Below are 23,361 nucleotides of genomic sequence, written 5' to 3'. Positions count from 1 at the left end.
ATCCAAGAACATGGGAGGTATTTCCATCTTCTAAGGTCTTCCTCAATTTCTTTCTTCAATATTTTGTGGTTTTCATTGTAGAGATCTTTTACCTTTTTGGTTAGATTGATGCCCAAGTATTTTTTTTTTTTGAGGCTATTGCAAATGGAATTGTTTTCCTCATTTCCCTTTCAGCTGTTTCGTTGCTTGCAAATAAAAATGCTGTAGATTTATGTGTGTTGACTTTATAGCCTGCTATTTTGCTGAACTCAGTGATGAGGTCTAGAAGTTTTCTGGAGAAGGTTTTTTGATCCTCCAAATATAGAATCATGTCATCTGCAAATAGTGACAACTTAATCTCCTCTTTTCCTATTCATATCCCTTTAATTTCTTTCGTCTGCCTGATCGTTCTGGCTAGACTTTCGAGGACAATGTTGAAAAGAAGCGGTGAAAGAGGACATCCCTGTCTTGTTCCCATTTTTGAAGGGAATGGTTTCAGTTTTTCTCCATTCAGAATGATGTTGGCCATGGACTTAGCATGAATAGCCTTTACAATGTTCAGGTATGTTCCTACTATCCCTATTTTTTCTAGTGTTTTGAGCATGAAGGGGTGTTGTATTTTGTCGAACACTTTTTCTATGTCAATTTTAATAACCATATGATTCTTATCCTTAAGTCTATTGACATGATGGATTATGTTTATTGATTTACAAATGTTCAACCATCCTTGCATTCCAGGAATGAACCCCACTTGATTGTGGTGCACAATTTTCTTAATATGTTTTTGGATACGGTTTGCCAATATTTTGCTAAGGATCTTTGCATCTATATTCATCAAGGATATTGGTCTAAAATTTTCTTTCCTTGATGTGTCTTTTCCTGGTTTGGGTATGAGGGTGATATTAGCTTCATAGAATGAGTTCGGCAGGGTACCCTCCTTTTCTATTTCCTGGAATAATTTGAGAAGTATTGGAATGAGTTCTTCTTTGAAGGTCTTGTAGAACTCGGCTGCGAATCTGTCTGGTCCTGGGCTTTTCTTGGATGGTAGATTTTTAATGGCTTCTTCTATTTCATTGCTTGATATTGATCTGTTTAAATCGTGTATGTCCTCTTGGTTCAGTTTGGGAGGAGCATATGTCTCTAGAAATTTGTCAATATCTTTTGTAGTTTCTATTTTGTTGGAATACAGATTTTCAAAGAATCTTCTCATTATGTTCTGTATCTCAGTGGTGTCTGTCATCATATTTCCTTTTGCATTATGTATTTAGTAATTTGAGTCTTCTGTCTCCTTCTCTTTGTCAGTGTGACTAAGGGTTTATCTATTTTGTTTACTTTCTCAAAGAACCAACTTTTTGTTTCATCAATTTTTTGAATAGTTTCTTTTATTTCAATTTCATTGATTTCAGCTCTGATTTTAATTATTTCCTGTCTTCTACTACTTTTGCTGTTTTTCTGTTCTTCTTTTTCTAGGGCTTTGAGCTGTAATGTTAGGTCATTTAATTGTTGACTTTTCATTCCTTTCTGGAATGCACTCCATGCAATGAATCTTCCTCTTAGCATCGTTTTCATAGTGTCTCAGAGATAGTGATATGCTGTATCATCATTCTCATTGACCTCTAAGAATTTTTAAATCTCCTCCCTTATGTTTTTTGTTATCCATGTTTCATTTAATAGCATATAATTCAGTCTCCATGTCTTGGAGTAATTTCCTTTTTTATTTTGTCATTGATTTCTACTCTCAGTCCATTATGATCCGATAGAACACAAGGCAGTATCTCTATTTTTTTGCATTTTCTAAGGGTTTCTTTGTGGTTTTTCTAAGGGTTTTTCCATGTGCTGCTGAAAAGAAAGTGTATCTGCTCATTGATGGATGGAATATTCTATATATGTCTATTAAGTCTAGGTTATTGATTGTGTTATTGAGTTCTATGGTTTCTTTGGTTGGATTTTGTTTGGAATATATATCTAGTCGTGACAGCGGTGCATTAAAGTTGCCCAGAATTATTGTGTTGTGGTCTTGTGATTCTTGAAATTGAGAAGAATTTGTTTGATGTACAGGGATGCACCATTGTTTGGGGAATAAATATTTACTATCGTTATGCCTTCCTGATTTATGGTTCCTTTAAGCAGTATGAAATGTCCTTCTTTATCCCTTCTGACTAACTTTGGCTTGAAGTCCACTTTATCTGATATAAGGATGGAAACCCCCACTTTTTTACTGAGTCCATGTGCATGGTAGGTTTTTTCCCATCCTTTCACCTTTAGTCTGTGGATGTCTTTTTCTATGAGATGAGTCTCTTGAAGGCAGCATATTGTTGGGTCTTTCTTTTTAATCCATTCTGCCAGTCTATGTCTTTTGATTGAGGAGTTTAGGCCATTAACATTCAGGGTTATTATTGAGAAATGATTTGTAATCTCAGTCATTTGGCTTATTTTTGGTTTTTAAGTTGGCTTGGTTTCTCCTTTGAGTGTTTTTTCTCTAAGGTAGTTCCTCCCTTTGCTGACCTCCTTTGTTGTTTTTCATTTCCTCCCCATGGAATACTTTGTTGAGAACATTCTGTAGTGCAGGCTTCCTATTTGTAAATTCTTTTAACTTTTGTTTATTGTGGAAGGATTTTATTTCACCTTCAAATCTGAAGGTTAGTTTTCCTGGGTATAGGATTTTTGGTTGGCAACCATGTTCTTTCAGAGCTTGAAATATGTTGGTCCAGGCCCTTCTAACTTTTAGAGTCTGGGTTGAGAAGTTGGCTGCTATCCATATTTGTCTCCCCCATATGTAATGTGATATTTTCTCTCACTGCCTTCAAAATCCTATTTTTATTTTGAATGTTAGGCTATTTTGTTATAATGTGCCTTGGTGTGTATCTGTTGTGATTCTGTGCATTTGGTATTCTGTAGGCCTCTTGTATTTGATTTTCCATTTCATTCTTCAGGTTTGGGAAATTTTCTGATATTATTTCATTGAATAGTTTGTTCATTCATTTGGTTTGTATTTCTGTGCCTTCCTCAATTCCAATAATTCTTAAATTAGGTTTTTTCATGATGTCCCATAGTTTTTGGAGATTCTCTTCGTGATTTCTTACCATCCTCTCTGTTTGGGCGACTTTATTTTCAAGATTAAATAACCTAAAGTAGGAAAAAAAGTTTATTTTGGGCAGAGAGAAATAAATAAAAAAAAAAAAACTGATACATCAGGACCACCACTCCAAATGGGGCAATAGTAGTGAGTGACTTCAGCAAGCTTGGTTTTAAAGTGAAAACCATAAAAATATTCTGGCAGGCTTACATTAGCAGCCTTTTTTTTTTCATTTTTTTCCCCAAGGAATGTAAGTATCCAACTCCAGCTTATCTATTTCAGGCTGCACCTGGTGGGTTAGCAGGGTGGACTGCACAGGGGGAGCCAGACTACCCATATCTGAAATCTGCAGCTTCTGGGCCCTCCAAAGAAATGGGTTCTTTCAAGAAATGGTCAAAATGTCCTTAACTCATGGCCACTTTATTTTATCTCAGGTACCGTCCTTGTATTTACCACAGTCAGCACAACTCAATTATTGTATTTGCCCACATTTTGGTTTGGTCAATTTTAACTAGATATATTTGTTTTATATCAGAGCATCTCTACATTTTTCTTTTTTTAAGGGGCTCTCTACTCTTTCACACAGGTCTGGGCCTTCATAATTAAAGTTAAATTCCTGTCACTGGAAGCCTTTCATTGGAGCCCAAGGCCTGTCTACCACTCAGATAAAATATGTGGGTCCCACTGAAGGAAGATTAATGGAAATGAGAACAGTACTCCTGCTTGAGAAGTGTGGGCTCTGGTGCAAGGGGGCACAGAAGGGGACCATGTGCATTTGGGCTTGAAGTCAGTGCTCAGCCAAAAAGAGTCAATCATGAGCACTTCAGGACACTGGATCCATGGTGATAAGAGGAGAAATGATAGCAGGGAGAGTCCTTGGCCAGGGGGAATGGTATAATAACCAACATTGAGAGTAGGTGTCTTCAAAAGAATTTAATTTTAGCTAAATAAAGAGCTTCAGAGAAGAACAAAGTGATCATTTAGAAAAGGAGCAGAGGAAAGTTAAAGCAGAGAGGTGATGAGAGAAGGTATGTGAACACAAAACTCTCCCTTTCCTCCTTTGTGGTGGGTTATGGTCATGATCAAGTAGTCCTTATTAATGCTACTGTGTGCTTACTGTAGTCTGGTTTGGATCTAGAATGTGGCTCAATGTCTTATGTGTTTAGGGGAGCTTTCAGAAGTGATCAGATCATGACAGCTCTGATCCAGTATATAGTGGTGACTGAATGAACTATGAGAGGTGGAACCTAATCAAGAAAGCAAGTCACTGGGGGCATATCACACAAAAGTCAATCTTCTCTAGGGCCCCTTTCTTTCTCTGCTTTCTGATGCCATGAGCTGAGCAGTTCTCCTCTGCCATGACTTTTTACCAAGGTGTTCTGTCTCATTTCAGGTCCAGAACAATAGAGTAAGCTCATCATGGACCAATACCTTTGAACATGCAAGTCAAAGTAAACATTTCCTCCTCTAAGTTGTTATTGTCAGGTATTTTAGTTGCAGTGACAAATAGCAGACTAATGTACCAGTGATGCTCTAATCACCATATTGTTACTTCTCATGACAATACCAAGGTAGGTCCTATTGTCCTGGTTTCATTTTATCTATCTATCTATCTATCTATCTATCCTTATTTATCCATTATTATTATACATAATAGTTGGGTTTATGTTGATAAAATCATATGCATCTGAAATTTTCTCCATTTCAGCTTCTGGTGTCCCCTGTTTTTCCTCCCCCTATACCTCTTCCTATAGTTCACTAGTCTTCCTTTCATTCATTTATTCATCTCTGACTGGAATTTAATAGATATACATAAAGGTGGAATTTACTGTGATATATATATATCCCTGCCTCTGGATTTATTTATGCAACAGCACAGGAGGACACCAGTACCCATAGATAGGGACACAAGGGTCACACCAGTCCTTCTGTCCTCACATTCACAGAGGTTTTTATTATGGAGCCTTCACAGGGACCTGGTCACACTTGGGGGCCTGGGAACCCTTGGCAAGAGCCAGAGTCAATGCTGATACTGGAGCTGGAGTTGTAGCCTGGGTCTTGGCTTGGGCTTTGGCCTTTGGCTGGGAGAGCCTGTGTTCCCTGGCCATGTGGGCGTGAGCACACTTATCATGCTTGCGATGGGCAAGCAAGGCAAGGCAATCAAGTTTGCAGCTGGCACCCTTTGACATCTTGGGCTTAATCTCCTTAGACTTTACCGGGGCCTTGACAGCTTCAGCATGTGCACACATGGCCTTGGCATTGTTTGCCTGCATCTTTTTCAGGCCCTTCTTGTTGTGCTTCTTGGCAAAATGCATATTTCTCAGGAACTTGGGGTCTACCCCCTTAAGAGATTCATATCTCTGTGATCGGGGTTTCTTGATTCCATTTCTGTGCCATTTTCAGGATTGCTTGTACATGGTGTGGTTCTTGGACTTGGCCATGTCTGCACCATAAGCCACTGCTCCCACAGTGGTTGAGACCAGAAGAGAAAGCTGCTGTGATATATTTATTTATGCACATACTATAATTGTGTCAAATTCATTTGTTATTTCCTCTCCTCTTCTTGTCCCTCATCCCTCCCTGTCCATATTTTTCTTTTTCTCCATTGATCTTACATACAGGCGTAAGATACCTGACCACCATTTCTCTCCTGTATATATTAAAAAATAAGATTCATACCACAGAAAAGATTGACTGATTAACATTTTTTTTCTTTTTTAGTGAATATTTTAAGAAATTTATTGATATTAAAAATCTTATTTTAATATTGATATATAAAATACAGTGATTAGAAATATTTCTTAATTATTTCTCATTAATTCAATGTGCAAAGAATCGAATACCACAATATTTTCTTAGGTATTTCTTTAGTTTGATTAGTCATTGTTCATATGAGTGTAACTTAAATAGCATAATATCTTCAATATGGTTGATCATTGCAAAAGTCACCCCAAATTATGATGAGCTGCCAATATGTAAGTGACCACTTTGTTTTCAGACTATTTTCTTAGACGGAAAGATTAAAAATTTTTTATAACCAGAACAGTGAAATTGGCAAGGCATGAATTATGTGAATATTCATTTTATAGAGACACTCCTCTATAAAAGGAGAGGGAGAGGCATCCAACACAACTGATGTGCAAGTACAAGTTCTCTGAGAAACAAGGAATCAGGAAAACTATTCTCCCTGCAAAATTCACAATCCCCCCAAAAAGTAACCCACAGACATTGAAGAAGATGAAATCCCAGAAAAGAACTATTAAAAAAGTGATTATTAAAATGTTCAATGAACCAAAAGTAGATACAAGAAACAAATTAAGAGAGCAAATACAGGAAATGAAAGACCCTTACAATAAAGTGATATTGAAAAGAAGACAATCAGAACTCCTAGAAATGAAAAACACAAGGAATCAAATTAAAAACTCACTTGAAATCATCATAGCACTCCACAAATACTAGAGTCAGGATGGACAGAAAATTTGTTCAAAACCAGCTTTGGGAGAAGCTGAGGAAAAATTGTTGTCTCAAATCATCATCTTTGTAGAAGTCGAGAGTGAGGAAAGTTTTTATAAAGAAGAAGATGTGAAGTGGGAAAAAAGGAGAAAATATACACATGCAGATTTAGTTAGCCAGAAAACCTGTCAGTCTCAGCTTCCCTGGCATCTGCCTGCTGCAGGAGGAATACTTTGTGCTCAACATGAGGAAGTTCAGAAGTGGTTTGGAGCTTTAACTTCAAAAGGGACTGTTTCAAATCCTGCAGAAAATCAAGTTATCAGAAAGTTGCCCTTAATTTTGTAGGGAGTGTTTCATGTCTTCAAGTTTTGATTCCTCCTCCTGAGCTAATCCATGCCTGGAAGTTGCCTCTGAAGAGAAGAGGCACAATAGATAAATGCAGTTATACTTTAGAATTTGATGGCTGAAAATGTTCCCTTTCTGAGGGACACAGTTAAAACACACACAAATAACAAGACAGTAATTGGTATGCATGCCTGTATCCCAGAGATTTCTGTCCCAAGCTCCATGCTGGCCTGAGCAAAACTGTGAAACCCTGACTCTAGAAAGAAGATGGACTGTGGATGCAGCTCAGTGGAAGAGCACCCTGGTTTCAATCCCCACAGCAATAAAGTAATAATAATAATAATAATAATAATAATAATAATAATAATAATTGCAGATGTTTTAGGGGACACATGAACAATAGCAATGAAATAAAAATAAAAATTTCTTGGTGCCAAAAATACTTTTTTGTTCTTTAATAATTTAAATTCATCAAAACAAAACAAAACAAATCTGCTCTACACAGGTTGGAACTAAGCATACACTATACCAAGGTTGGATATTAATCTGATGTGGACAAAAGGTTACACACACTAAAAGGAAGCAATATTGAAGCTTGTTTAATCACATGGATCCATAAATACACGCATTTTGACATATTGTCAGTAATTACACTCAGACTCAGAATTTGGGAGATAGTTCCTTAAAAGGAACCATTCAGATATGATAGTCAAATCCAAACAAATGTGTGGGGAACATGAAATAGAAGGAGGCTTCCGTTGCTTGTGTGAGAGGCTCTCAGGGTTCAGCACACTGAGCCCAGATATTGTGATGGGCACACTAACCACACCTAACCCCATCCTATGGTAACCTAGCCCCCCTTTCATACTCAGCATGTTCCTTTCCTCTTGTTTTTCTGCAAGTGAACTTTTAACCCATTGGTATGATCCCATTGGGCCATACAATTATCAGACATTATTTTGCCCAGTGACTGCTTGACAATATAAGCCTGCCTATGTAACAATTAAGTAGATCGAGTTCTCTGAAACTGATCTCTGGAGGTCTTTCTTTGACTCCTTCACCACATCCCCTTCTGTAGCTTGGTCGGCCCCAGTTGGACCTAGAGACCCCCCACACAAATGTAAAAGAGCTCTCCTAACAGCAAGTGGTTCAAACACTTATAATAATTTCAAACGTTAATGACATTTTTATCTTCCACTTTTTCACTTAACACTATTGGCTATATTTTTAATGCATTTAATAGCATATCTTGATATATTTTCTTCTGGAAAAAGACTGGTATTTTTTTTTCTTTTGCCGAGTTAGAGAATATCATGCTAAGTGAAATAAGCCAAACCCTAAACACCAAAGGCCGAATATTCTCTGATATGAAGAAGCTAATTCACAATAAGGGGGGATAGGGAAGAAGAGAGTTACTACATATTAGGTAGAGAGGAGTGAAGGGAGGAAAACAGATATGGGGGAAGGAATGATAGTAGAGTGTACATGTATGACTGCATGACTGATATAATCCTGCAATATGTACAATTAGAAAAATGAAAGATTACTCTCCATTTATATATGATCTATCAAAATATATAAATATATAAATGTACAACTAATCAGGACAAATAAAATTTAAAAATTTTAAAAAAGATTACCATCCACTATTCCTGAGATATCACAAAAATATTTCACCTTGACAAAAACAAATTCAGTCTTGCACATACCCAGTCCATGATCACTTGGGTGTATCCTGGTAGATAATTAGTGGATATTATTCTGAAGGTATGGTTCTAGTGTACATATAATTGAGAGGCAACTTTAATTCAGAGAAAGTTTTCCCATTGTTTTTAAAATAATTGTTTTAAGTGATAGAAACTCCTCTGTTGAAGATAAAAATCTTTCTTCTCCACACTCCTGCCTTTGAGTATATCTTCTACAGTTTACTTTTTTTTAACATATTGCCTTTCTTTTCTAAATAAGCCTTTAATTGTGTCATCTTTGAGGCAAGCTAAAATTCCTTTCTGTATTGTAAATCAGGAACCTGCTAGGGTTGAACTCAGGTTCTCTTCTCCTTTCTGAGGCCCTCCTAGGATATCATACAGAGACCAATTTAAATTTCAGGACTCAGCATGAATGTCTGCAGTGCTTCTGGCTGCTGCTGAGGACCTCGGGTCCTGGGAGGTTGGTTTCATTTTCCAGCAACTTTATTAGCTGTGTTGACTAGAAACTTGAACAGGGGTCTAATTTCAAAGTCGACATCGCATCTTCAGGATCTGGAGTCAAGCCAGGCACAAATGTACTTACAAAGATCACAGAATTGATTTATTATCTGAATTGGTCCCACTTATAGCAACAGCATGAGTTTGCTCCATGAAGAGGAAGACAAATCAATTATGTTCAAATTCATTTTCTTGTCACCTCCATTGTGTTCTCCCCACATGTTTCTTCTGATGGAAAACACAATTCAATGCATAAATTTTTGTCATTTCCTCCGATGAAGAGTAGATTTTTCTAAAAAATCCCAGATTGTTCTAATGGTAGAAAACAAGAGTGTAAAAGGAGGAGCCATAAAAATTCCTAGTAATAAATTATGCATATCAGAACTGTGGTGATCAGAGTTAATGCATCTTCCTACAGAAAAAGAAAATAACTGCTACTAAAGTAAAATGGTTATGTTAATATAATTACAAAATTATTTAATTTCCAGCATTTAAGGGGGGATGAGAGTATGGGTGAGGCAGAAAGAGGCACCTTTTTGTGGTACTGAGGATTTAAACTAGGGGTGCTCTAGCACTGAGCTACACCTTTGGCCCCTTTAATATCTATTTTAAGACAAGGTCTCACTAAAATGCCAAGGCTGCCTGACACTTATGATCTTCCTGTCTCAGATTCTAAGTCTCTGGAATGTCAGGTATTTGCCAGTGTTCCTGGCTGGAAAGAGGCTATTTTAATTTGAAGGAAGAAAAATATGGAAGACTACAACAGAAGTGAAAATACAGCCTGGACAAAGGTAAATTATTTTCTGTCATGCATATTATTGGCTTAAGCATAAAATAAAATTATTTTCCTAGAAATCATCAGGAACAGACAGAATTACTCCAGTTTCTGAATAGAAACAATGTACTTTAACTTTGTTTTCTGTGGAAGGAGATAGCAAACCAATAATCCTAATAGTTCAAAACTTTTTTTTACATTCAGCAGCCAGTTTTTTTTTTCTGGTGTGCCAAGGAATATTTAATGAAGTGAGGAATACTAATGTAAAAGATCCCATTAAGAAAGGTGGGTGGAAAAAAGAATCATCTTAAGTCAGCTGCTGCTCTGAACCCAAGGCCTTGTAGATGTGCTGGACAATTTTGATATGAGCTACAATGCAGCAGTTGTTTGGATAAGGCTCTTGTGATCTGAAAGCAAGCTTGGGAAGGACCCTAAATTTTTCAATATATAGAAATACAGCAAGCCAGGTGGGGGTTAGATAGTCTCATAGAAATAAGGAAGAATGGAATGTATTAGTATTTTAGTGACAGGATAGTTTCCAACTTGCTCCATCTATTTCCTACCACTCCAACACTTGACATGGTTCTGTTGGAGAAGAGGATCTGACACTTCACACAGTTCTGTTGGAGTAGAGGATTCAACACTTGACACAGTTCTGTTGAACGATCATCCCTTCTCTTGGGGGCCATAGGTGTGGCATATCTCCATGTGCAGTTGTTTTTAATGCTAATTCTAATAATCAATATATCCTTAGATTCAGATTATAGAAAATACTGGGGATATTTCATGGTGCTGGGACACAAAATAACATACAATAAAGTTTAAAATTAATACTTAGATGAAATTATAAATAAGCAATTATGATTTGCTCATATTTGTAAGGAGCTTGTGATTTCTTTTAGTATACAAATTCTCTAAATGTTATATATAGGTATGTGAGAGTATTCCTCTGAGCTTTGATGTGGTGTTTGGTCTTCATTGCTTTCTTAGAGTTTATGATTAAGTTTAAGAATAGTTTTCCACTTAATAAAAAATAAATAGGTTAATCATAAGTAAAATTTGCATTCTTCCTATGTCTAGTTCTTTGAAGATCAAAATAGAGTTTTAGTCCACCATTGAGTACATGAAATAGAGTAAATGTTAACTATAAACTGATTCCTCTATTCTCTGTCAGTAGTACGAAAAACTTTCCACTGTTAATAACTAACATTAGAGTTCTTGAAAAGGGTAATTTCTTTAGAAACTTAATGATGCATTCTATCAGGGAAATTAAAACTAAACAGAGCATGGTGCCCTGTACCTTGCTGGGAACTGGATTTATTTATTTATTTTTTTTATTTAAGCTATCATACAGTAAGAACAAGTTTCTTGATTAAGATCATTAATTATACTCTTGAAGATTTTTTACTTAATATTTTCTTGTATTAACCATGAAATGATGTAATTGATACCAAAGGAAAAGCATACAAAAAGATTCTGTGAACAATAAAGATTTAGATTCAGCCTCAGAACACTTGGTATCTCTATGTGCTGTTTCTCCACTGTGCCAATGCCTCCTATCAACCTAGGACCCCCAACTGCTGTTAGGGCTGGACCCCGGCACCAACTCACTGTGAAGCTGTTTTATAAATGAGGTAACTACAACCTGAATGGTGCCTGAATTTCACCCTTCTATATTTTATGGTTGGACTCTATAACCAGGCTCAGAATTGTGACATTGTGTTGTGGGGTGCATAGGCTTTAAGCTGTGAAATCATCCCTCAGTTGAACCAGACCTGCCTGGTCAATCCTACTTGAGTTGTGAACTGAGTGAGGTGAAGTTGGGCAATGCCCACTGGTATTCCCACCTCTCTCCACATCTCCCCCAGGGCTGATGGTCTCAGCAGGGGAAAGTGATAGAAGGAATTAAAAATTAGGAAAGGGGAAACAGAGAAAAATGTGCCATGGTGCCTCATGCTCCTACTTCACTTGGCACTCATGATGCTTCCCATGTCTGCTTACAAAGCCTTATTTCCAGAATCAACACTCATCATGCTCCCAGAGGAACTGAGGAAAAACACCACCACTGACAGCTGTGATGTGACCCACAAGGCACCTCAGCCAGTATCTTAGTGTAGGAAACCAGCCTCATTCAGAGGCCCTGGAGGTGGCCTTCCCAATTCTTCTGTAGTTGGACATGCTCAGTACTTAGATGAGCCTATGAAATAGCATTATAGGAAGAGTGAAGGGCTGTGGTGAGCATAGGAAAGAAACATAGGCATTGGCAGCCTCCACCTCAGGCTGCCCACATGCAGTAAACCACTGTGTGCAGGGCCTGACCAGGTTGCTGAAAGGTCACAAACAAGGTAAGAACTTGGGAAAAGCATAGACATAGTAAAGTTCCCATTGCCTCACCTCTCAAGTGCTTTGAGACTAGGAAAGTTACCCTTCTTTGCCAGACTTCAGCAATCATCATCCTGGGAAGCCCAGGGATGGGAGCAAACTTCAGAACCACCAAGGTGCCTGAAGATGTGTGAAAGTACCAGGACAGGCTCTGGCATGTCATGAAGTCTCAACTCATATTCTTCAAAATTAGAGTTGCCCATACAAAGCTGTTTACCTAGGATAGGACATTCTGATGTGGAAACATGCCTCCTAAACACAGGGTTTCAGAGTTTGAATGTTATTGACAATGGAAGGTTTTATTTTTGGCATTATGCATTTGTTGAGATTTTAAATGAGATCATTGAAGGCACTCAGAAACCACTCCGGATGCAGGAACTCATGCAAGAGATTTTATGAATCAGACAGGCAGAGTGTCTCCCTGCAGGGTGAGAGAGAGAGAGAGAGAGAGAGCACTCAAGAGAGAGAGTGAAAGCCAGGAGGAGAGGGAGAAAAAGATGGTGGGAGTTATTAAGTAGTGGAATTTCATGTGCTAATAACAATGGATCAATGATTGGTGAGGAGGTTCGCAGGCTAACAATCTGGACCAATTACTGGCTAGGAAGTTTGCTGGCTAACAGTCTGGGTTGTAAAGTGGTGTGTGGGAGGAAGAATAATGGCGACAGCAAAATAACAGATCTGATCCCAACAATAATGCTGGGGAGATCATCCATTCATAGACTGATAGTAGGTTCTATTGGTGATCAGAGTACCTCTGATTCTTTTGCTAAAGATGATTATCACCTCAAGTTCTGTGAAAAAGTGTCTTGTGTAAAAAGATACAAATTAGGAGATAGGAAAGGAAGAGAATAAAACTTCCTGGCTCTAAAACCTTTTATTTCTGTAAAGCAGCTCTTAAAAAGAGAAAAGTCATGACATCCATGTCTTAGGGGAAAAGACAAGTAGGCATTTCTTTTATGTTATTAGATAAAATTAGCACAGAAACAGAATATTAATGGTAGTTGTGGTTCAATATGCATCTCTGGGGAAATATTTAATAAAATTTTTGTCTAAATCAGACAGACCCCATGAATATTAATTTTTCAATGTTAAAATTTAATATTCAAATATATCTAGAAACTGTTTGTAATATGCAAGTTAAGAGGCATTAACAAAGGAGAAAATTGATTAAATATAGATACTTATTTACAAAACTACATCTTTACATTTTAGGTAGTGGCTGCATTTGATATGAGTGGGAGCAGAAACAAATGTAGGAGAAACAAGTGAGGGATCCTTCAGGTTGGGAACACATGAAGCAGGCCAGCAGTGACACTTCCTCACTTAGAATACTATCTAGGGGTCAGTGATTTAATAACAAAAGTCTTCCTAGCAAAGGAGGTTGGTGTTGAGTTCTGTGGGCCCAGAAGAAGAACACTAGTAGTGAGAAGAACATTGGCATCCCTTTTATTCTGGTATTTTCTCAGGAGATCTCCACTGGTATTCTGCTGAGTGATTAAAAATCATTGCCTTTGTAGAATCATATGATTGGCAAATAATGATAGTTTGAATCCTTCCTTTCCTATTTGTATCCCTTTAATTTATTTCTTCTGTCTGATTGCTCTGGATAGTATTTCAAGGATGATGTTGAATAAAAGTGGTGAAAGTGGGCATTCCTGTCTTGTTCCAGTTTTCAGGTGGAATGCTTTCAGTTTTTCTCCATTTAGAATGATGTTGTATATGGCCTAGCATAGATAGCTTTTACAATGTTGAGTTATGCTCCTACTATCTCTAGTTTTTCTAGTGTTTTGAACATGAAGCATTGCTGTATTGTATCAAATGCTTTATCTGCATCTATTGAGATAATTATATGATTCTTGTCTTTAAGCTTATTGATGTGATGTGTTATGTTTATAGATTTCCATACTTTGAACCAACCTTGCATCACTGGGATAAACCCCACTTGATCATGGTGCACTATCTTTTTAATATGTTTTTGTATGCAAGTTGCCAGAATTTTATTGAGAATTTTGGCATCTATATTCAAGAGGGATATTGGTCTGAAGTTTTCTTTCCTTGATGTGTCTTTATATGGTTTTGGTATCAGTGTGATATTAATCTCATAGAATGAGTTTGGAAGGGTTCCCTCCTTTTCTATTTCATGGAATAATTTGAGGAGTATTAATGTTAATTCTTCTGTGAAGGTCTTGTAGAACTCAGCTGAGAATTTGTCTGGTCCTGGAATTTCTTTGTTGGAAGGCTTTTGATGGCATCTTCTATTTGCTTGAAATTGATCTGCTTAAATTTTGTATGTCCTCTCGCATCAGTTTGTGTAGCTCATATGTCTAGACATTTCCTGATGTCTTCAAGTTTTTTTACTTTATTTGAGTATAAATTTTCAAAATAGTTTCTAATTATCTTCTGTATTTCAGTAATATCTTTCATGATATTTCCTTTATCATCATGGATTTTAGTATTTTCAGCTTTCTCTTTTTCTCTTTGTTATTGTGGCTAAGAGTTTTTCAATTTTATTTATTTATTCAAAGAACCAACTTTTTCTTTTGTCAAAATTTTAAATTGTTTCTTTTAATCAACTATTAGTATTGATTTGTTTTTCTTTTTCTATGGCCTTGAGATGTAATATTATGTCATTTATTTGTTGACTCTATTCTTTTAATGTACGAGCTCAATGCAATAAACCTTCCTCTTAGCACTGCCTTCATAGTACTGCAGAGATTTTGCTATGGTGTATGGGTTTTCTCATTTATCTCTAAGTATTTTTTTATTTCCTCCTTGATTTCTTCTTTTATCCATTCATCCTTCAATAGCATGCTATTTAATCTGCAGGTATTGGAGTAGTTTCTATTATTTATGTTATTGTTGATTTCTAATTGCATTTCATTTTGATCTGATAAATTGTAGGGTAGAATTTCTATTTTTCATATTTGCTGAGTTTCTTTGTGGCATAGATATGGTCTATTTTAGAGAAGGATCCAAGTGCTGCTAAGAAAAAAGTGAATTTGCTTGATGATGGATGAAATACTCTCTATATATCTATTAAGTCTAAGTCATTGATTGCATCATTAAATTCTACAGTTTCGTTGTTTAGTTTTTGTTTGGAAGATCTATCCATTGTTGAGGGAGGTGTGTTAAAGGCACCCAGTGTTATTGTGTTGTTTTCTATTCGATTCTTGAAATTGAGAAGGGTTAGTTTGATGTACATAGATGTACATAAATTTCATAATCTAAAAAGTAATTTATTACATTAACTAAAATAAATCTGACATAAATTATTACCAAGCAAGGATGACCTGCAGAGTGATATGTGTCCTGCAGGTTTGCAAGGACAGTTTCAGTCATCCTTGAGGGACAGAATCAGCTTAAACATTGTGTTCACTCTTCAAGTAGCACAAACTATCTCATGCCACTCTGGATTTTTTTTGTGTGTTTTTCCTGACATTGGGATTGTGAAGATTTCAGGTGAAGAAGACTCTGCTCTTGAACTATGGAAGAAAAAAAATGATCCTCAACAGCATCCTCAGTCTTGAAACTCCAGCTTATTCTTTTTATTTTTTTCACTTTTTGAATTTCAGTGATATTTGAGAGTAGAAAATAAAATAATATTGTCATTTTATGTAAGTGATAAAAGCAAAAGAAAAACCAAAATGAGGCAATTATGGAATACAGCATGATAATCAGGAAAGATGAAACCACTAGGGGAGGAAGGGCTGAGGAGCCCACACCTAAGCCTCTGAGTTGGTAATTTCTGCCCTGGAGTTTTCTAATTTAACTCTTTCCTAAACCAGTAGCCCTGGACTGGGGATAATATCATACACAGGGGATATTTGGCAACAACTGAGACTTTTTTTTCAAATTGAAATCTATGTTTACAATACTGGCCATTCTTTGTGTTGACTCTTCTGTTTTTTGAGGGAACTGGCATTAGCCTTAAGCCTGAGGAGGAGAATAACCTGGAGTCATTTCAGAAGGTAACAATGACACATCTTGCCGGTGGCAACTATGTACAAGTCAGTCCCCAGAGACTCTAACTGTTAAGGATTCTTGGAAGACAACAAACCTAGCTCTCTGTAGTGGGCCACAGTTGACACACATAAATTCTACCACATATCCAGGATCTGAGTCCTGGAGGCTGATGATATTGGGTCCTGAAGAAGTCATCAGCATGGATAGTAAAAGAGCTGAAGAGAAGAGTGAGGGGATAGGGCTGTGGCTCACTGGCAAATCACCCACCTAGCTTGCATGAGATCCTGGGTTCAATACTCAACACCACATAAAAGAAAAATAAAGGTTTTGTGTCCACCTACAACTAAAATATATAACATATAATATAAACATTTACATATGTACATATATGTAAAGAAAATAGTGAGAACTTTTATTCTAACTCTGCCATTGTGTACATGGAAGAAGGAAGAGATTCCTAGGGACATGAAAGAGTTGGCCATGGTGGGAATGCCATGCCCAACAGGGAGCTTTAAGAGGCCATCCTTGGAACACTGCCCTACTTCCTTGCTTCCACTTAACACTGCCATGTTCTTTGTTCCATTTTTGCTACTTTCAACTCATCATAAAGTCCCACAAGGAGTGGTGGAACAGGTTTAGCTTTCTAAAGTGAATGCATTTCTTTGTAGGCCAGTGCAGAGGAAAATTTTTTGACATTCCTCTGACCAATTTAGTTGAAATTAAAATATCATGTTAGTTCCTGTTCAGTGTAATTTGTGTATCTGATCCAATTGTTAAGATAAAACAGCAAAAGACACAAAGTCAAGGCTTTTACTCAGGGAATTCATCACTTAGTAGGGATGAAATGCTCAAATTGCTGGTAATATTTCACAAACAAGCTGGCAGGTACACTGGACTCTGAAGGATGGGAAGGTTTTGAAAGTGAAGGTCATGGCAGAGACACAGCAGCAGTACCAACACATGGTTGAGAAAATGGGAGAAGAGCACACAGTCAGCTTCATTACTGCACAAGTGACCAGGAAAAATAGAGAGCTCACTTGGGACAGGATCACAGAGGAGCCCGAATAACAGAGAACTAAGAAACAGGAGCTTTAGTAAATCAAAAGTGGTTAGTCAGTGAAGTTTTTAAGACAAAATGTTAGAATGCAAGCTCTGCTTTAAAAATTACTCAGTCATGGACATGAGGAAAAATGTATACTCATACATTGTTGGTGGGACTGCAAATTAGTGCAACCACTCTGTAAAGCAGCATGGAGATTCCTCAGAAAACTAGGAATGGAACCACTACACGATGCAGCTATCCCACTACCTGGCATATTTTCAAAGGCCCTAAAATCAGTATACTGCAGTGATACAGTCACATCAATGTTTATAGCAGCACAATTCACAATAGTCATTCTATAAAGTCAGACTAGGATCCCTTCAATTGATGAATGGATCAAGAAAATGTGGTATGCATATGTAATGGAGTATTATCAGGCATAAAGAAAATGAAATCATGGAATTTGCTGGTAAATGAATATAACTAGAGACCTTCATGCTAGGTGAAATAAGCCAGACCCAGAAAGAAAAGAGTTTGAATGTGCAACAAATAAAGCTGAACTAAACACAAATGTTAGAATGTAAAATAATGCTGTTAACACAATAAAAGTATTTAAAAATATTTAAAAAACTCAACCACTGATGTCTTATTCTGAATTATGTAATATAAAAAAGTAATAAATGAGAAACAATATTTTTCTGTGTACAGAGGTTATGTATTCTAGTGCAAAATGAGGACAAATAATAGAAGAAAGAGGGAATTCCATCAAAACAGAAGAAAGATCAGCAGGGTAGAGGAAGCCAATTAAGGGGAAGAGAGAAGGAATGAAATAAGGGAACAACAGTGGAATACAATCTGATCACAATTTTCTATGTACAGATAAACATATCCCACACTGAGTCTTATCTTTATGTATATTCATAAGGCACTAATCAAAAAAACCTATAAGTGAACACAGAAATATCAGCACAATAGAGGAAAGGGAATAAGGGAGGGAAGGAGGGAGGGAGGAATAATAAGGAGCATAAGGGGAAGTACTGGGGACTGAATTTGAGAAAATTGTATATTATGCTTTTATAATTATGTTAAAATGAAGCATAATGTCATGTACAATTAAAAAACTAATAAATTTTTAAAAACCTCTCAGAAAGAAGAATAAAGTGATGCAATATACAGGTAAATGAATAAAACTAGAGAATCTCATGTAAGTGAAATAAGCTGAACTCAAAAGGCAAGAGTGAAGTGTTTTCTCCAGCCTTGATATTCCACACAGATACTTAAAGAGTACATAGAAATATGATTCACTCCAACATGCCAGGCAAGATTAGTAATTGTGTGTAAGACTTCTTCACATCCTAAGCACAGAAGTTGTAACTACATCACCAAGTCCAATTATGATGAATGATGTCCATGGTTGAAGAGTCTATGAAAGAATCTTGTCTAACCATGTTTCTTCTCTTTATTATTTTCATTATTATTTGATGCTTCAAAATATGAAGAAGTTAGGATTCTTATATAAACTATCTCAAGTGGGACCACACAAAGCATGTCAGTGTCTAAAACAAGCATGTATCCTCTTCAGTCTTGCTGCTTCACACAGCAGTGTGATTGAGAGAAAATTAGACAGTATGTTCTTGGTTGGAAAATGTTAGACCTTTACAAAAACCACAATATGAATGGCAGTCTGTACTTCGTGTTCAAGTCAATTTACAATAACTACATCTGTTTAGTTTTTCCTTTGTGAGGCATATGCAACTGAAAAATTTACCTTTCTAATTTTATTCACCTACCCCACAAAGAAGCACAAATGACAATCTCAATGCTGCATGTGACAGAAGGTTCAAACAGTGAACACTATTTGTTATTGTTAGAAGATATGGTTATTGAACCTGAAAATGTGGACTTTTTCTTTCAAGAGAAATAGACTTCCCATGGGATTTCTCTAATTTTGCGAGGCTGCATTTCAGACAGTGAAAAACCCTTGTTGTGAAATTTAAAAGTGAAAACCAGGGCCTGGGGATATAGCTCAGTTGGCAAAGTGCCTCACAAGCACAAGGCCCTGGGTTCAATCCCCAGTACCGCAAAAAAAAAAAAAAAAAAAAAAAAAAAAAAAAAAAAAAAAAAAAGTAAAAGTGAAAACCACAGAGTATTGTTGCATTGTATACATTGTTTCTAATTGCAGGAAGACAGTTGCTAAATGACTCTAAAGAGAATCCTGACCCAAGTGCTCCTACTTAGACCAAATGTTTGTGACCAAAATTTATACATCAATATTTACATCTAATAATTTAGAGATGTTGCACATTAATAGCATACATTTCTAAAAGTGAAAAGTCCACAAGTGTTTAAAATAACTTTATGCTTGATAACCTCTATGAATGTCATATTCAAGGTAAATTCGTCCATGTACTCACAACAACATGTTTAGCAGAAGTAATCTTTAACCCAAAAACAATACAGTTTCTCTTCTGTGTATATAATTTAAATAAATTTTGGAGATTACTGAGAGAAAAAGTTCTTGGTCCATTAGTGATTAATAGAAATTGTTAATTTGAGGGATTAAAGTGTTTTTTTTAAAAACAATACATAACTTCTGTACAAAGAAAATTATAAAAGTTTCACATTGATTATTTTTATTTTATTACATAATTTAGAATAAGACATCAGTGGTTAAGGTTTTAAAATATTTTTATTGTGTTAACAACATTAATTTATATTCTAAAATTTTTGTTCCATTCAGCTATATTTATTGCACAAGATGTCATTTTCAAAATGGCAATAAATTTCCTGGAAGTTGAAAACAGTGATTTTAGCAGAAATTATATTTCAAAGGTTAACTGGTGGGGATCATTTCAGTCATGCTGCTTGACAAGGTCCGAGCATGGGGAAGGGCTTTCACAAGACCCACCATTCCAGGAAACTGCTGCTGTCATCTCTCCTAGAAATTGGGTGTTTTCTTGTAATTATCATACTTATAACTTTGCAACTATGAATCATATTCCCTGGATTGTCGTGATAAGAATTTAACCTCAATGAATCTGTGGAGTTTGGGGGAGATGAGAAATGTTTTAGAAATTATACAAATATCATGCATAAGTGTGAAAGTACAGAGTTTGAGAAGTTCTTCAGAAAACTACAGTTACAGCAATTGCTTGCTGCTATGCTGACCATGCCTGCCCAGTTAATGCTTTGCCAGTAAATAGCCCAACAAACAGAACAGGAGACTTAGATTGGGGGACATTTGTGGTATTCACCTAGAGGGAAACAAGCAAGTAAGTATAAGGACTCACAGATCCACCTCTTCCCTATACAGGAGTGTACAATAAAAATGGTAAATAAACAATTAATATTTATGGTAAATGGACAAATGTCCAATATTTGGCCTTCCTTCAAAGGCTTGAACGTGAAGGACCACCCTGGAAATGTAGGGCAAAAGAACCAAGAAAGAGTATAAGCAATCAACTAGAATAATATTATCTTGAGATCAAATGCCTTCATCATATGTTACATGGTTATGAGTATTTTATTCTGGCTTAGGTCTCATATATGTATTACAATAGATAGTGGATAAATCAATAACACAAAAAATAATAAGATAAAATTAGGTACTCACACTGATTGTTTGGCAGTAAATAACAACTTAGTCTTAACAGAGCTTGTTAAGTAATAGAGTAGACCTTTAGGGTTAAATCAAAAACATAATAATATGAGCTAAAGATAAGTGCATGCTTCACTTAGCAGTTCGGTAAAATTAGCTTAAAATAAAATAAAGTCATTATGCTAACAATAGATCTGACACCAAAGGGTAAATAAAGGCCAGTGGGATGAAAAGAGGAAAATATCTTTCACTGTAATATACTTATGTGAGTAACTTTAAGTAAATATAGAAAGTTGACCTTAATGTACCTGCTATGTGTCAGACACCTGCTGGAACATGTGTTTAATGACAAATTTCGTGGTAATCCTGCTTTACTTAATATTATAAAAGAAGAGCTAAAATAAATCTCAGCAGCACTTGCTTCAAGTTCTCCAGGGCTTCAAGTTGTTCTTCTGCGCAGACTCCACCCACCCTGCGGAGAACCCAGGAGTTGCTGGGGCTGGTTTCTGGCAGTTAACACGTTGTAGAATGAATATTTTAATTTAACTTTTCTGCTTTATACCTATCAGTTACAATATTTACAGAAGGATAAAGTCTACATAGAAAGCAATCTCTCATTTCCCCAAGTTCTATTCTCCTCTTTCTTTCTCCCCATTCTGTTCCTCCTCTCCTCTCCTTCCTTCTCCTCATCTCTGCTCTTCTCTATCCCCCCTCCTCTCTCCTCCCTTCCTCACCCCTCCTTATTTGAAGAGCAGTACTTATGGGCAAACTAGGAAAGACTAGATATTTAAAGTGCCCTACTAATCTTGAATCGATGACAGCTGAATAGCAGGAAGGCCTTTGTACTCCAAGGCATTATAGGTGCCACTTTTAGCCTGAGTGTCAGATTCCAATCCTGTGGACCTTGGTGCACACAGAAGATGGACAGAAGAGGTGTCACTGTGTTAAAGGCATGAAAATGTTTTTTGAGCAATTAACATTGAGGGCAATACTGTTCTAATGTATTTAATATGAAGAGAGATTGTAGATAAATGGAGTTGGCACATGAGTCTGATAAATAAAATTTATGATAGAATGTGCATTTTTCTAACAGTTTCCTTAAAAATCACTATCTCTACAGAATTGTACTTTGTGATAAACCACTATTCAGTTTTAGAGAAAACAGTCGTATCAGGTTGATAGTGATATACTACCAGTTATGGAAATTTAAACAAATTATTTGACAAATTTCCAAAATGTCAAATTGAATTTCTTTGTAAAAGAAATTAGAGGACCACACAAAGTTGACAAAAATTAAAAATACTGAATTAAAATTTTGATACTATGAAATAAGTCCTGAAACAGATGGATATCTATATTAGACTTGATCTTAGTCAAAAGACTGAGAACCAATGAGATCTTTAATATTAGAAATTTTTTTATTAATTCTCAACAAAGAAAAAAATTGCTGTGTTAATGCTGAAAATTAAAAAAAAAATAAGGAATATAGTTACAATTAATTTGACCTGACAAAATAAAAGACTGGGGTCAAATGAAAAAAAACAAAAAACAAAAACAAAAAAACAAAATAAAACATACCTGGAAATACTGTGAAAAATAACACCCAAATTAATGTGTTTGTTTTGGGATGCAATTTTAAGAAAAGACAGATCACCACTGAGAAAGCCAAATCTGAGACTTTATTAGTTGGCTGGCTGACTGTCTCAAACAATGCCCAAAATGGCTATTGGGAGAATAGCTCTTATCATAGGGTTGTAGAGGGTATTATACCATGTCAGTACATCAATCATAAGTGTCCATTGCTATGATTCAAAATTACAAGCTAACTTCATGAGATTTAAAATCATAAGTAGAAGGGGGTGGGTCAAAATGACCTTACTTATTCTTCTATAATCTGCAGGGTCTCTGGTCTGATTCCGAGGTCCTTAATCCACTTTGAGTTTAGTTTCCTGCATGGTGAGAGATATGGGTTTAGTTTCATTCTGTTGCATATGGATTTCCAATATATATACAATGGAATATTACTCAGCCATAAAGAATGATAAAATTATGGCATTTGCAGGCAAATGAAAATGGATGAAATTGGAGAATATCATGCTAAGTGAGATAAGCCAATCTCAAAAAGACAAAGGAAGAATGATATCGCTAATAAGTGGATGATGACACATAATGGGGGGGAGGGAAGGGTTAGTGTTAGGGTTAGAGTTAGGGTTAGGGAGGGGGGCAAGTATAAAGGAAGGAAGCTCTGTATAGAAGGAAAAGAGGGGTGGGAGGGGTGGCAGGAAGGGAAAAATAACAGAATGAATCAAACAACATTACTCTATGTAAATTTATGATTACACAAATGGTATGCCTTTATGCCATGTACAAACAGAGAAACAACATGTATCCCATTTGTTTACAATAAAATAAAAAAAAAGGACCTTACTTAGATACAAATTAAAGAATGGTTACTAACATCTAGACAATCACTGCTGACATGGTACATTGTATAGGAAAAAGAGGAATCAAAAAGAGAACAACTTACATTATATAAGAATTGCC

At 36.2% G+C, this 23,361-nt stretch overlaps 1 protein-coding gene across 1 annotated transcript; it reads right to left on the bottom strand.

Annotated features, from left to right (window-relative positions):
- Positions 1–5,010: 5,010 nt before the first annotated feature.
- Positions 5,011–5,370, bottom strand: LOC306642653 (large ribosomal subunit protein eL29-like; the record flags this gene model as incomplete). Its single annotated transcript, XM_079108400.1, has 1 exon — positions 5,011–5,370. One exon carries the CDS (start codon positions 5,368–5,370, stop codon positions 5,011–5,013), a length of 360 nt encoding a protein of 119 aa, XP_078964526.1.
- Between the last annotated feature and the right edge of the window lie 17,991 nt (positions 5,371–23,361).

The sequence above is a fragment of the Sciurus vulgaris genome, assembly GCF_902686455.1.
Source record: "Sciurus vulgaris genome assembly, chromosome: 13".
NCBI classification, from domain to species: Eukaryota; Metazoa; Chordata; class Mammalia; order Rodentia; family Sciuridae; genus Sciurus; species Sciurus vulgaris.
This window is presented reverse-complemented; position numbering and strand designations above follow the sequence as displayed.